General features: G+C 34.8%; 2 protein-coding genes across 2 annotated transcripts; both read right to left on the bottom strand.

Moving 5' to 3' along the window:
* Positions 1 to 3: 3 nt before the first annotated feature.
* ppid (peptidylprolyl isomerase D) lies at positions 4 to 8,677 on the bottom strand. The gene is made up of 10 exons (XM_051128290.1): positions 8,500 to 8,677; positions 7,685 to 7,825; positions 6,449 to 6,555; positions 5,841 to 6,029; positions 5,387 to 5,509; positions 4,384 to 4,490; positions 3,926 to 4,070; positions 3,527 to 3,613; positions 621 to 663; positions 4 to 525 (listed from the first exon to the last, which is right to left on the bottom strand). Exons 1-10 carry the CDS (start codon positions 8,582 to 8,584, stop codon positions 437 to 439), a joined length of 1,116 nt encoding a protein of 371 aa, XP_050984247.1. The 5' UTR covers positions 8,585 to 8,677; the 3' UTR covers positions 4 to 436.
* Positions 8,678 to 10,126: 1,449 nt separating this feature from the next.
* LOC127176548 (uncharacterized protein C4orf45) lies at positions 10,127 to 12,449 on the bottom strand. The gene is made up of 5 exons (XM_051128300.1): positions 12,227 to 12,449; positions 11,894 to 12,123; positions 10,729 to 10,778; positions 10,461 to 10,572; positions 10,127 to 10,315 (listed from the first exon to the last, which is right to left on the bottom strand). Exons 1-5 carry the CDS (start codon positions 12,312 to 12,314, stop codon positions 10,313 to 10,315), a joined length of 483 nt encoding a protein of 160 aa, XP_050984257.1. The 5' UTR covers positions 12,315 to 12,449; the 3' UTR covers positions 10,127 to 10,312.
* Between the last annotated feature and the right edge of the window lie 747 nt (positions 12,450 to 13,196).

Below are 13,196 nucleotides of genomic sequence, written 5' to 3'. Positions count from 1 at the left end.
AAATCCCTGAAAATAACCATGTTTTATTTCACACAACTAACATGACCCATTCTAATTTCACAAAAACAAAAAACAAGCTTTTTTATCCACCATTTGTCAGAATGAACAGCCGTTAAAACAAATGAACCCAGCAACAAACAATATCATCTGCAAAGTATTTAAGGTCAGCCTATTGTTTCTTGATCAGTAATCAATACAAGACATCTTTAGCTTACTAAAAATGCACTGAACCCTTTTTCATTCGCTCACAGACAAACTGTTTTATAACACAGTAGACAAAATGAATCTCCTTCCAAATTGGACATTTCATATTTATCCTAAATGAAAGACTCCAAGGCCTTTTATTTCCAGCTCTAGACTAAAACACTAAGACACAAGTGCAATGTAAGTCAACATATGCAGGTAGGTCGGTGTGGAGTGAGGTCACTGCTGTTTGTTACGCAAACATTTTGGCATAAATCTTCTTTTCTTTCTCTTTCTCTTCCTTCACTTGCTGCTTCACCTTCAGCATTTCGTTTCCAATCGCTGAAACCACAGAACGCAAAATGTTAAAAAAAAAAAAAAGTTCACAAATCAACGTTTTTTTAAATCAAATTCAGGATTTGTAAAGAGCTGTTAACCTTTGTCCTCTGGTGCGATCTCCTGTGCTTTCTTCAGATCAATCTGCAGGTAAAAACAGAAAAGATGAGTGCTGTTACGTCAATACCCAGAAATAACCTCTTGTGTAAATTGGAGCAATTTTCTTTTTTTGTAAGACTGATTCATTAAATACATCCAGATTTTAACTTTTAATATCTGTCTTTGTGCCACATTTATAATTAGAGTGATTTTCTCTGACAAAAGCAAAACTCTTAGACCTAAAGAATAGAATTAAACTGTCAAAGATTATTCATAATGAAACCTGAAAGTGCCAATTGAGTTTCCACCTGCATGGAAAGAAATACCAGCACATCCTTCATCATTTCTCCTTTTGTGCTCCATAGAAGAAATAAAGTCATACAGGTTTGGAACGACATGAGGTTGAGTAAATGGTGCAGAATTTCATTGTTTTCTTTGAGTCATTTAGTGCAGTGCTTTGCAAACTATTTGTGGCTATATAGGCAATTTACTAAGGAGATGCATGGTTTTTAAAGTGTTTTAACAGTTATAGCGCCACCTAGTTTTCGTTTTGGAGATGCAGACCTTTGCATGCACTTGACCACGCCCCTTTTCTAAATAACCCCATTATAGCTATACAAAGGGTAAAGTTCACATTTTTTTTTGGGAAGTCCAGAGAGTTGTACTGCAAAAGTTTTATTGAGGTTGAGCGAAAAACCTAGGACTAGTTAGGAAAAGTAGTTTTTTTCTTTTACATAATTGAAAATACTTTTTTATATGATTATATTTGTATGATTTGATTGACAGCAGTAGTTTTTGAGGTAAAGATGCTGAGTTTGAGGAGAGTGAGCACAACACGGATGTGTCAGTGAATGATGAGAGATTTCTGTAAATAAAATGATACTGCTAGAAGAATTGTGTGAAAACTTATGTCTGTTCCATCTGATTAATCTTTTCTGAGGATTTAAATGTGAATTAAGACAGATGTAACTGATGTTTCAGTGTGGATGAAAAACTTCTGGAAAACGCTTGAAAACTGTGGACAGAGAGTGTTTTAAAACGAAAACTCAAATGTTTTCAAATGTCTCCGGATTAATGTAGACGTAGCGTCAGTTCCTGGAGTGCCACAGCCCTGCAGAATTTAAATTCAACCTTAATTAAACTCACCTGATCCAGCTAATTAAGTCCTTCAGGCTTATTTCAAAGCTACATGGCATGTGTGTTGAAGCAGGGTTGGAACTAAGCTCTGCAGGGCTCCGTTTAAGACGTGCTCTAGGCCTATGCCCACCAAGTTTCATTCAGATCGTCCTCTGTTAACCTTGTCTAATAGGTGCTCAAAATTCATTGGCTGATGGTGGCCATGTTTTTCGAGATACGCAGATGACCTCACAGACAGACATGGCACCTTGGACAAAGACACTGCATACCAGTTTTTAAGTTGATCGGAACAGGTGTGTAGTTATTGCTGTTTTTATTTTTTATTTTTCCTTGTTATAGTGCCAGCAAACCGTGTCCTCAGATTGAGCTCTTGCATACATGTTCTGAGTTCGGCAAAAATATCTCTAACAGTTCAGTTACAGGCGTTTTAATAAAAGTGGCTTTGCGCCTTACTAACATTATGGTGTCCTGTCATGAGAGTGAGTCGAAAGTTTAACTTTTTAATCTTAATGAAATTCACTCTCAGAGAATCTTTCTGCACTGATTTGGTTTCGATTGGGTGAAAAACTTGTACTAGTTTGCAAAACTTTTTTTTTCTTTTACATAATCAACTATATTTAATGACCAATTTGATTGACAGCAATAGTTCTTGAGGCAAAGTTGCTGAGTTTGAGGAGATCTATTAAATGATATGCATATTGTGTGGATGTGTGAAACGCCACATGATTACAGAGGTGTCAAATTCGATTTTATTCAAAATTCCTACAGACTTCTAGGGCCATGAGTCAAACATGCCCACCGAGTTTCATTCAGATTGGCCTCTGTTAACCTTGTCTAACAGGTGCTCAAATTTCATTGACCGATGGTGGCCATGTTTTTGAAGATAGGCAGATGTCCTCATAGACAGACATGGCGTCTTGGACAAAGACACTGCACACCAATTTTCAAGTTGATTGGACTAATGTGTGCATAGTTATAGCCTTTGTTTTTTTTTCCCATTATAGCACCACCAAATGGCCAAACTCAGATTTTTTTTTTTCACTGTAACCTTATATTGAGCTTTTACATGCGTGTTACAAGTTTGGTGAAAATATCTGTTTCTGTTCAAGAGTGATAGGTGTTTTTGTAAAAGTGGCTCCGCCCCTTATGAACATTTTACTGTCCTGTCAAGACAGTGAGTTGAAAGTTTAACTTTTTTTTTATGTAAGTATTGATATTTGCTCTTCAGAGAATCTTTCTGCACTGGTTTGGTTCCAATCGGGTGAAAAACCTAGGACTAGTTTGCGAAAATACGTTTTTTCAAAAAATCCAAAATACCTGAAAATTTAGGAAAATGATTTAGGAGTTACGAGCAATTTTTTAGCTTTGGTTGCTGTAGTGTCACCATCAGGCCAGTTGGGGTAAGCCTTGGTGACATTGTAGATGGTATGAGTACTACCATCCCTCCAAATTTCAATCACTTTTAGGCAGAGAATGCTGATCCTTGGCCATTTTAACAATTACATTATGGTTTTAGCACTACGCTGTTAAGCCCCTAAAACAAAACAATAAAAAAGGTAAACTAGCTGACAAAAAAACACCAGGGTTGAATTAATAATTGTCTTTACACTCATTAGCGACAATGAGTGCAAAAACTGTAAGCAACTGTTTTGGTAGTTGTCTGAGATTTGAGATCTCAGGTGGTCTGCTCTGTTTGTTTCACTTAAAAAGTTTGGGAACCATTGATTTAGAGTGAGTTGAATGTGTATTTTAGTCTATGTAGTGTTGGTACCATGGCCTTGTTGAATTCTTTAAGTCCCTGCCAGGCCTGAGCTCTCCTAAACAACGCTTTAGTGTTTGTTTGGTTCAGTTCCAGGGCCTGAGGAAAAAAAAACAAACAAAAATAAAACAAAACACAGCTTTGTTATAATATACAAAACATCACATTCACCTTACAAACTAAAAGAAAATACACTGAATCCAATATGAATCCATTTAAACTGTCCCCTGAATAGAGAGACAGTGCATCTGGTGATCTATAATTGGTAGCAACTGTGACAGTTATTTCAAGAGTGGTGAATAGCTGAGATATGTTACAAAACATCTCAAGGCCCTTTGCTGCTTATATCTTGTAACCCCAATGCAACCGGACACCGTTCAGTCGGCTCAATGTCAGAAGGTCCCATGTTACCTCATCGCAGCTCTCGATAGCTTCTTGCCAGAGTTTCAGTTTGAGTTTGCAGGCAGCTGTGTTGAGAATACAGCTCAGGGCTGTGGCCTCCAGCTTCTTTTGGGCACTGTCATTATCTAAGGTATTGCCGCAAGTCTCTAGATACCTGTACACCAAAAAAAAAACCCTTTAGTGACACTTGCTGGGTTACAATGATGCATACAGACATGTTGCAGTCACAGTGTTGTATAGCAATGCTCACTTAGATTACACAGTTAGAAATCTTGTATATCAAACGGGTACTTACGGCAATGTCATCATGACATAAGTCATTTCGAGGAAAGAAAACTCAGCTATAAGAGCATGCTTAAAAGTGTTTGACAAATTGAAATGTGAAAGTGTGAAAAGCTGTCTCCTTAATGTCACGGTGAAAGAAAATTTAATAATGGGGCTTAATGGCAGACTTGACAAGTGATCACCTGAGAGCTTTTGAATATTTCTTGATGGCCGACTGCCAGTTCTGAGCCTTGAAGAAGTTGTTCCCGATGTTTTTCACATCCTCTGCCACAGACATGACTTTGTCTGCCTAAAAAGAAAATGTAATTTTTTTTTTTTAGCATGTAAATCAAATTTCATAATATATAATACATTGCAATATGTAATATATAAGGACAGATAGTGTTTTTTTCTATTTGATCTATTGAGGTTTTCTACTGATGTATTAATATCCATTGAAGAGTCAATAGTTTTGGAAATTACATTAACTGAAATAACCACTTCTATTAATCAGCCAAATAGTATTGCCAAGAATCAAAATTTTCCCAATTTATTATTTGTGACATTGTTTTTTTCTATAATTTTGTGCACAAAATTGCTTGTCACTTAACTTTTTTTACACACACATAAATTGATTATTTATTTATTTATATATATATATATATATATATATATATAGAAAAATTATACATATAATTGAATTATATTTAAGATTATTTAAATTATTGAATTTATTATAATAATTTAGTATAATAACAATTTAAATTATTATTTCATATTATATAAATGTATTTTAAGTTAATAAATATGCATATTTCGAATTCTTATTTATACACATATATAAAATGTACATACACACACATATACAAGTGTATAGATATATACAAGTGTGTGTGTATATATATATATATATATATATATATATATATAAATAAATAATATATACGTGTATGCATGTGTGTGAATCAATTTAACTTAAAAATACTTTTATAACTTTTATATATATATAAAAATATATATACACATATATATAAAATATTATAAAAGTCTTTTATAAAATTGATTCTATATTTAAAAATATATATTATATATATATAAAATATTATAAAAGTCTTTTTAAGTTAAATTGATTCTGTATTTTCTGGAGCTGGTTATATATATATATACACATGTTATATCCAAGTAAAAATGAAGAAATATAATGACATCATTAAAGTCCACGTCAGAGTCCTCAGGGAAGTCTGGGTATGTGTCTCCTGATCCGTCGTTAGGTGCAATGCCCCAGTCATCGCCTGCTTTATGCTCTCCACATTCAGCAATAATGCAGGGCTGAGACAGAGACAGATGAGACAGTTAAAATCAATCTAAATATTCAATTGCTCACTGGAATAATACTTAATTTCCTTATTGGAGAGAGAAATGATCACACACAATGTCTTCTTCCAAAACACTAATTCATCACACTTAGCTAGTTCATTTTTGCTGAATATGTGACCGACTAAATTTCATGACTATTAAATCTTGATTAGGGTGACTAAATGCCTGTAAAAGAAAGTCTCAGAAGTAGCTGTCCTTCAGAATCAGTTTAGATCTGTCCCTTTATATTTCTACGCAGTTGTCACAATCCCAGAATGTATTTAAAGAGTAAAAGATGTTTAACCTTCACAGGATTGTCGTCCTTTGTTTCCATCCCCTCCAGCATTTTCACCACCCCCATTCCCTTCAGCACCTGGCCAAAGACAACGTGTTTGCCATCCAGGTGCGGTGTGGGAACTGTTGTTATGAAGAACTGTGAGCCATTGGTGTTGGGGCCAGCATTCGCCATGCTAAGCAGCCCCTCTCTGTCATGCTAGAGGGGAAACCAAAGAAAAACCAACGGATTAATAAAGCACCACTTCATTTGACAAGAAAAACAGGTGGTTTATCTATGTCTCATTTGTTCCTCAGAGCACACAGCAGGAAATTAGCGGATGCCTCAGGGAGATAGATCAAGTGCTGTATTTGGTTTATTTAATCTCATAGCAATTACACAGACTGATGGCTTTGATTAATTAAAGGAAAAATTCACTAAAAAAAAGGAAAATTCTGCGTATTAAACAAGGTTTGACAGCTGTTGGGGAGTGGTGGTGGGATCAGAATCTTATCATGATTTCTACCATTTTCAAGAGAAGCGTTAACTGCTTTTCTGTTACAGGATTGGAACAAAAAGAGGTTATGTAAATTATTATACCTTATTATCTTTGGGTGAAATATCTAGCTCTGGGGTACCTTATAGTGAAAGTTTTCATCCTCAAACTTGTCCCCATAGATGCTCTCTCCTCCGGTTCCATTCTGATTAGAAAAATCTCCACCCTGGATCATAAACTGCTTGATAACTGAGGCATACAAAAAGAAATACAAAAATATATTTGTGATCACTAAATCTATATATTAATGATTACTGAATAATTCTTTTTTTTTAGAGAGAGTGGATTTCCAGTTGTATGTCCGATACCAAAGTTTGGGATCAGTAAGATTTTTATTGTTTTTTCAATGTTTATTCTGCTCATCAAGGCTGTGTTTATTTGATTAACAATACAGAAAAACAGGAATATTGTGAAATATTATTGCAATTTAAAATAGTGGTTTTCTATTTTAATATACTTTAAAATAGAATTTATTCCTGTGATGCAAAGCTGAATTTTCAGCATCATTACTCCAGTCTTCAGTGTCACATGATCCTTCAGAAATCATTCTGATATACACATTTATATATATAATGTTGGAAACATGCTACTTAACTTTTTTTGGAACCTGTGATACTTAAGGATTCTTTGATGAATAAAAAGTTAGAAAGAACAGCATTTATTTAAAATAGAAATCTTCTGTAACAATATAAAGTACAGTTCAAAGTTTGGGTCAGTAAATCTTTTCTTTCTTTCGTTCTTTCTTTGAAAGAAATTAATACTTTTATTCAGCAAGGATATGTTAAATTGATAGAGAGTGACAGTAAAGACTTACATTGTTTAAAAAAAAAATCTATTTTGAATAAATGATTTTCTTTGTAACTTTTTATTCATTAAAGAATCCTGACAAAAGGTATCATAGGTTCCAAAAAATATTAAGCAACTGTTTTCTACACTGATAATAAATCAGCATATCAGAATGATTTCTGAAGAATCACGTGACACTGAAGACTGGAGTAATGGCTGATAAAAATTCAGCTCTGCAACAGAGAAATAAATTATATTTTTTAAGTATATTACAATAGAAAACTGTTATTTTAAATTGCAATATATATATATGATTATACTCTAGCAAGCATTAAATGAAAATAAATATGTTTAGAGCTTGACATTACAGGGGAAAAAGTACATTCAGTACATTATATAGTAATATCCATAATTTTTCCAGGCCTAGAAATTGCAGTTGCCTGATTTCTTCAGGTTTTTCATGTTGGTATCAACCTAGCGCATTAGATCATTACATGTATCTCCATGGAAACGTGAGGTCGGGGACACTCACTGCGGTGGAATGGACAGCCCTTGAAGTGCAGCAGTTTTCCAGTGCTTTTACCAATCCCTTTCTCGCCGGTACAAAGAGCACGGAAATTTTCTGCCGTTTTAGGGACCACATCAGCAAAGAGCTCAAACACTACACGGCCCACTGCAAAGAGACAAAAACAGCAAGAAAGAAGTATTACATTACTTAAAAAATATCTGGCTATGTTGTAGATATGGCATATTTTGACTGATGTTGAAATTGTACATTTTACTTTAATTCATATCAGATCAAATCTGGCCAGTCTGACCATATTGAGTCTGCTCTACATACATCAATAAAAAAAAAAAAACTTAAAACCTGTTTAATCTGCAAAGGAGTTACTTAAAGAAGAGTAGAAATGTGCAGAGTGATCATCTTTTTTTCTTATTTATTGCCTGTTTGTAGTTTGTATTTTTGTTGTTGTCTTAATAATACTACTGCTGACAAAAATATTTTTGTAGGGATATTACTGAAACATTTTGTTTAGAGAAAGGGGAAAAATTAAGAAATCACCCCTGTGTATGATTATAATCTAATCAAAACGATTTGATTTGAACCCATATGAAGGGGACATGTACTACAATGACTCGTGTATAGTACCAGCAAACGTTTAATAACACCGTGCACTGCCAAAATAAAATAATTCACTCTGTTTTTCTAAATAGTTGAATCTGTGGTTGGTTTTAGTGCATCTATTTCTTCCTGTGTCTTTCTTTTGAGCAGCTACTGGCATGTGGCAGAACACAGAAGCATGCAGTCATTCAGCTTCTTTCAAAAGAAAAATAAGACATCCTGACCTCTTTCACCACCGATATCTACGTCAAAGAATACCCGAGGGTTGTCTGCGCTTCCAGGCTTGGCTACAGGAGTTGGGTTTGACATTTTCTTTGATTTTGTTAGGAAAAAGTGTGCTAGCCTGACTGAACGGGTAACTGGAATATTCTCTGAAAAGGAAAGCACTAGTAAAGTTGTAACTGAAGCATAAGTTAGCGTGTAGCGCCCTCTACTGCTCTGGAGACTAGTACACGGAGGCGCTGCAATGATTTGTTTGAAAAATATACCACCTCCTATGTACGGTTTTGCAGCTTTTCATAGTCAGATACTTATTAAAACTCGTTCAAAACTAGGCAAGAGTCGTTCCATGTTTCACCTCCTTAGAGAAAAAGCACAAAGTATAATTGTGCTCATATTTCCTGTCAAAAGCATGATATGTCAACTTCATTACTACTATAGTTTGTATTAACATTTTGATATAGTTATAGTTTTTACTTATCCACTTTATTTTTCGCGTAAGACTGGGCGCCAGTGTTGCCAAGTCCGCGGTTTTAAACTACCTCAAAAACGTGATCTTCTAAAATTCGAATTTTACTAAGGGAATCCCGCGAAAATTGCTTATTTTGAACATTAGAACGCGATTTTACCGGGGGACCCCCACCAAAACATGATTAGGCTAGTTTTGAGAAGCTGTTGGTCTGGTTTTGTTGTAAAAACCTGGCAACCCTGCTGGGCGCGGCCATTTGTATGTTTTATGGGTCTGGTCAGCGTCCAGCTATTTGTAGCTGTAGTACAAAACAGCTGGTTTTGCTGCTTGATATTGCAGATTGGTGTGTTTTACGATATTATTTTAATGTATTATCTTATTTCTGAACACATTGCATTGTAGTGCAAACAGTTTTACCAATTACTGCAAGTTTTTATTCTTCTCCTTATGTCCCTATAGCAGCTAATGAACCTGGAAGTTTTGCCCATAAGCTTTTGCATTAATATAAGGAATAAGGTAGATAGTTGTATTACTGAACAGTCAGTGGTCTTTGCAATCAATGGTTTTTGCCACAGATTTTTTCTTTTTTTATTAGAAAAGACTCATTTGACTCAAAAACATCAATACACTAGTGTACCTAATCATTTGTAAAAACCCAGACTAGATTTCCTCAAAGACTGCAATACTTTCGAGCTCAAAAAAATGTAATGAAAAAGTGAGAATTGCAGCTGAACAAGGTCATGTCTGTTGTTCTCAAGATACTGGAAAAGGCTGGAGTGGGCTGTGTACTATTATTAACTGGGATTGTCCACTGATAGAGACGGGATCACATATAAACCTCTTTTAGCTGCAGGATTATTGCTTTCTAGGTCCTATCGACTGTCTGAATCTATAGTGACCCTTGTTAAGAGGATTTGATCTCGATATTATTGAGACTTACCAGCTCCTGACAATTTGAACCACAGATATGAGGTAAACAGTAAAGGGAATAAAGTAAACTGCTTTGTTTCTGTACTTTTTTTCTAAAGTTTGCATTCATTTGGGACTAAATATTCTGGTAATACCCTTAAATACTAATTTATGGTATTATAAACCTCATAAAATAAGACGTTTTTTTTTTTCCTCTCCAATTGACACAGTGCAGGCAAATTAACCAAGAATGATCAGTACAGCAAAAAATGCATTTAATGTGGTTTTATAAGAGCTGACAAAATGTTATATGGATACGTTAATGATCAAAACCCAGCATTCAACAATCATTCTCCCTCATGTCATATTTCAGAGCTGATCCATATCTGTGAAGAAGTAAAGCCGTCTGGTTGTGCTTTCTCAGTATGCGTTCACTGTCTTTACTGCGGATATGGAGAAGAACAATGAGAGAATGTTTAGTGTGATGTTATTTAATTCAGATAATGAATTCAAGTGTATTCTTAATATAACAATCACGGAGTGAGGTTATACAGGGTGCAGTGTGTGTATCATTTGTTTATATCTCACCTGGTTAAGCGGGAACTGTTTGTTGTCGTCGCTGTAGGTATCAAGTGCACTGTGGTTCCAAGCAAGCTTCCCGCAGGTCAGTTGTTTGTCCTGAAACTGGGACTGATTCTGCCTGTGTGCAAGCGTTGAATTATTGATTACTAGAGGAGAAAAGCTTCCTCTCCATCCACTCTACCCATTTCCTGCCAGTGAAACCCATCACCATCTAGAGTAATAGAGGGAGCTGGATGTAATCTAACCCTTCCCTCCCTAGTTACTGGTAGCTCACCATGGGCTATGAGTCATTCTGTCCTGCACGGCTGATTGAAATCTGTCAAGCTGACACAAAAGGGAAGAAAAACATATTTCATAATTCAGACACGTACAGCATGGCAATACTATCAAAACCAGTTTTTTCAGATTTATCTAATAATAATAATAATAATAATTATAATAAAACACATAATACATGCATGTTAGACAAACACATAAATTAAAAGTTATATTCTGATCATAGAAGAGACAGAATTCAGAATTATTTACACTACCATTCAAATGTTTACGGCTGACAAAGCAGTGTTCTTTTGCACAAACATACAGTAAACTATTGTAATATTGCGAAATATTATTACAGTTTTCTATTTTTTATATATTGGAAAAGTCAATTTATTCCTGTGATGCAACGCTGAATTTTCAGCAGCCATTATTCCAGTCTTCAGTGTCACATGATCCTTTAGAAATCATTATAACATGCTGATTTGATGCTCAAGAAACAGTTGAAAAATGTGATACATCTTATACATCTTATACTAATCCCAAAACTTTGAAAGGTAGTGTTTATTTATATTTATGTCTACAAATATAACAAGGGAAAATGGGGTTAGTTGTTTTACCTTTTACACCAATATTTCTCATAGATTTATTTTTTAAAGTCAGTTTCTGTATATATTGTCTTGGCTACAAAAAGAAAGCTTCTCTCTCTCTCTCTCTCTCTCTCTCTCTCTATATCTATATATTTATCCACCTTATTTATTCTTATATATATATATATATATATATATAAATAAGGTGGATATATATATATATCTCCACCTTATTTATTCTTAAACGCGGGAATAAGCCTATGGACGAGATTTCCGGTTCAGTAGACGCTATCGGGAAATAGTGACAAGAATAGGGGCAGTAAACGGTAAAACTGTTTGCATTACAAACCAACGTGTTAATAACTAAGATGATACATTAAAATAACATGGCAAAACACACCAATATACAATATCAAACTACAGCAAAACGAGCTGTTTTGTACAGCTAAAATGAGCTGGAAGCAGATGAGACCGGAAGCCAGACCCATAAAATGTGCAAATGCCCGCGCCCACTCTTACTGGAAACATAAGGTGTATTGACGAGGAAAAAATAAATAATTAAATAAATACAGTTGAACATGCAATAATGACCACATATTGTTTGTTGTTGATGACAGCTGGTCTATTGAGTAAAGTGGAGTACTGCAGACCCCAGCCAACTTCTCCGACGTAGCTGTGTCTCGGTAACGGCGGGGTCGCGTGCGATGCAGGCCGGAAGAGGTAGTTGAGATCACTCGTAGCATCTGGAGATAACGGTCCGATTCCAATGCTGCGGGGGAAATAGTCCAACCTGGGACGGAAATCTCCAATGCCGTCTGGACCTAGATATGGCACCCAAAAAGATCACTGGATTCCTAAACTTGCTACTGATTAACGTTAAATAAAGTGTCTTACTAACATAGTTTCAGAGACGTTCATAAATACCTGTGAACAGTATCCTCTGTCCAGACGAGCTCTGGGTTTCTCTGTGCGCTTGAGAGGGTGTAGAGTCCTGTTGTGCTCTCTTCATCATCTTTGCTTTGTTTAGGCTACCTTGATCTAAAAACTGTTGCCAAATCTTTGAAATATCGGTAAGCGCATCTCAGCGACTGTAAAACAAGTCTGGGCAGGAGGTCACTCAGTCACTCGCTCATGCGCCGTTGCCATGGAGCCGTTTGTCTCCACGGAACCAGTGTTTAGTCGGGATGTATTATACTGTTTATATGGATTATTTATTAAACTGAAGTCAGTCAACACGGATTTTGTTTAGTGCATTGCCTATACATTTAAAACAATAAGCCTAATCGTTTTTTTATTCTTAACATCAATAATAATAAATTAATTTACGTAAAATGGAGAATAATAAATAGCCTACAGACAAATAAACAAGCAGGCAAAAGACTATTGATTGAATAATAAATAATTAAAGGAATGGCCTATCTGAAGTGTAGTGTGTAAATCTACAAACATACAAACAAGCAAATAAATAGGCCTAAATGGGTCATGGTTTTGATTCTCTCAGGGAATACATGAGCTGATAAAAAGTATACTTTCAATGCAATATACACTGCTGTTCAAATGTTTGGGATCAGTAAAATTTTTTATGTTATTTATTAAAATAATTATTTGATCAAAAATACAGAAAACCTGTAATATTATGAAATATTATTGCAATTTAAAATAACTGTTTTCTATCTCAATATACATTAAAACATTATTTAATTTGAAAGATAGTGTAGGAAATAGTTGTGCTGTTTATTTGTTTATTTATTTTTCTGGAACATGTGATACTTTTTTTCTGGATTTTTTTGATGAATAAAAAGCTAAAAAAGAACAGCATTTATTTAAAATAGAAACTTTTGTCTAACAATGTAAGTCTTTACTATCACCTTTTACCTTTTTATTTAATTTAACA

This window comes from Labeo rohita, chromosome 14 (genome assembly GCF_022985175.1).
Source record: "Labeo rohita strain BAU-BD-2019 chromosome 14, IGBB_LRoh.1.0, whole genome shotgun sequence".
In the NCBI taxonomy this organism is placed as follows: Eukaryota; Metazoa; Chordata; class Actinopteri; order Cypriniformes; family Cyprinidae; genus Labeo; species Labeo rohita.
Note: the sequence above shows the minus strand (reverse complement) of the source record. Positions and strands in the feature narration are given on the sequence as shown.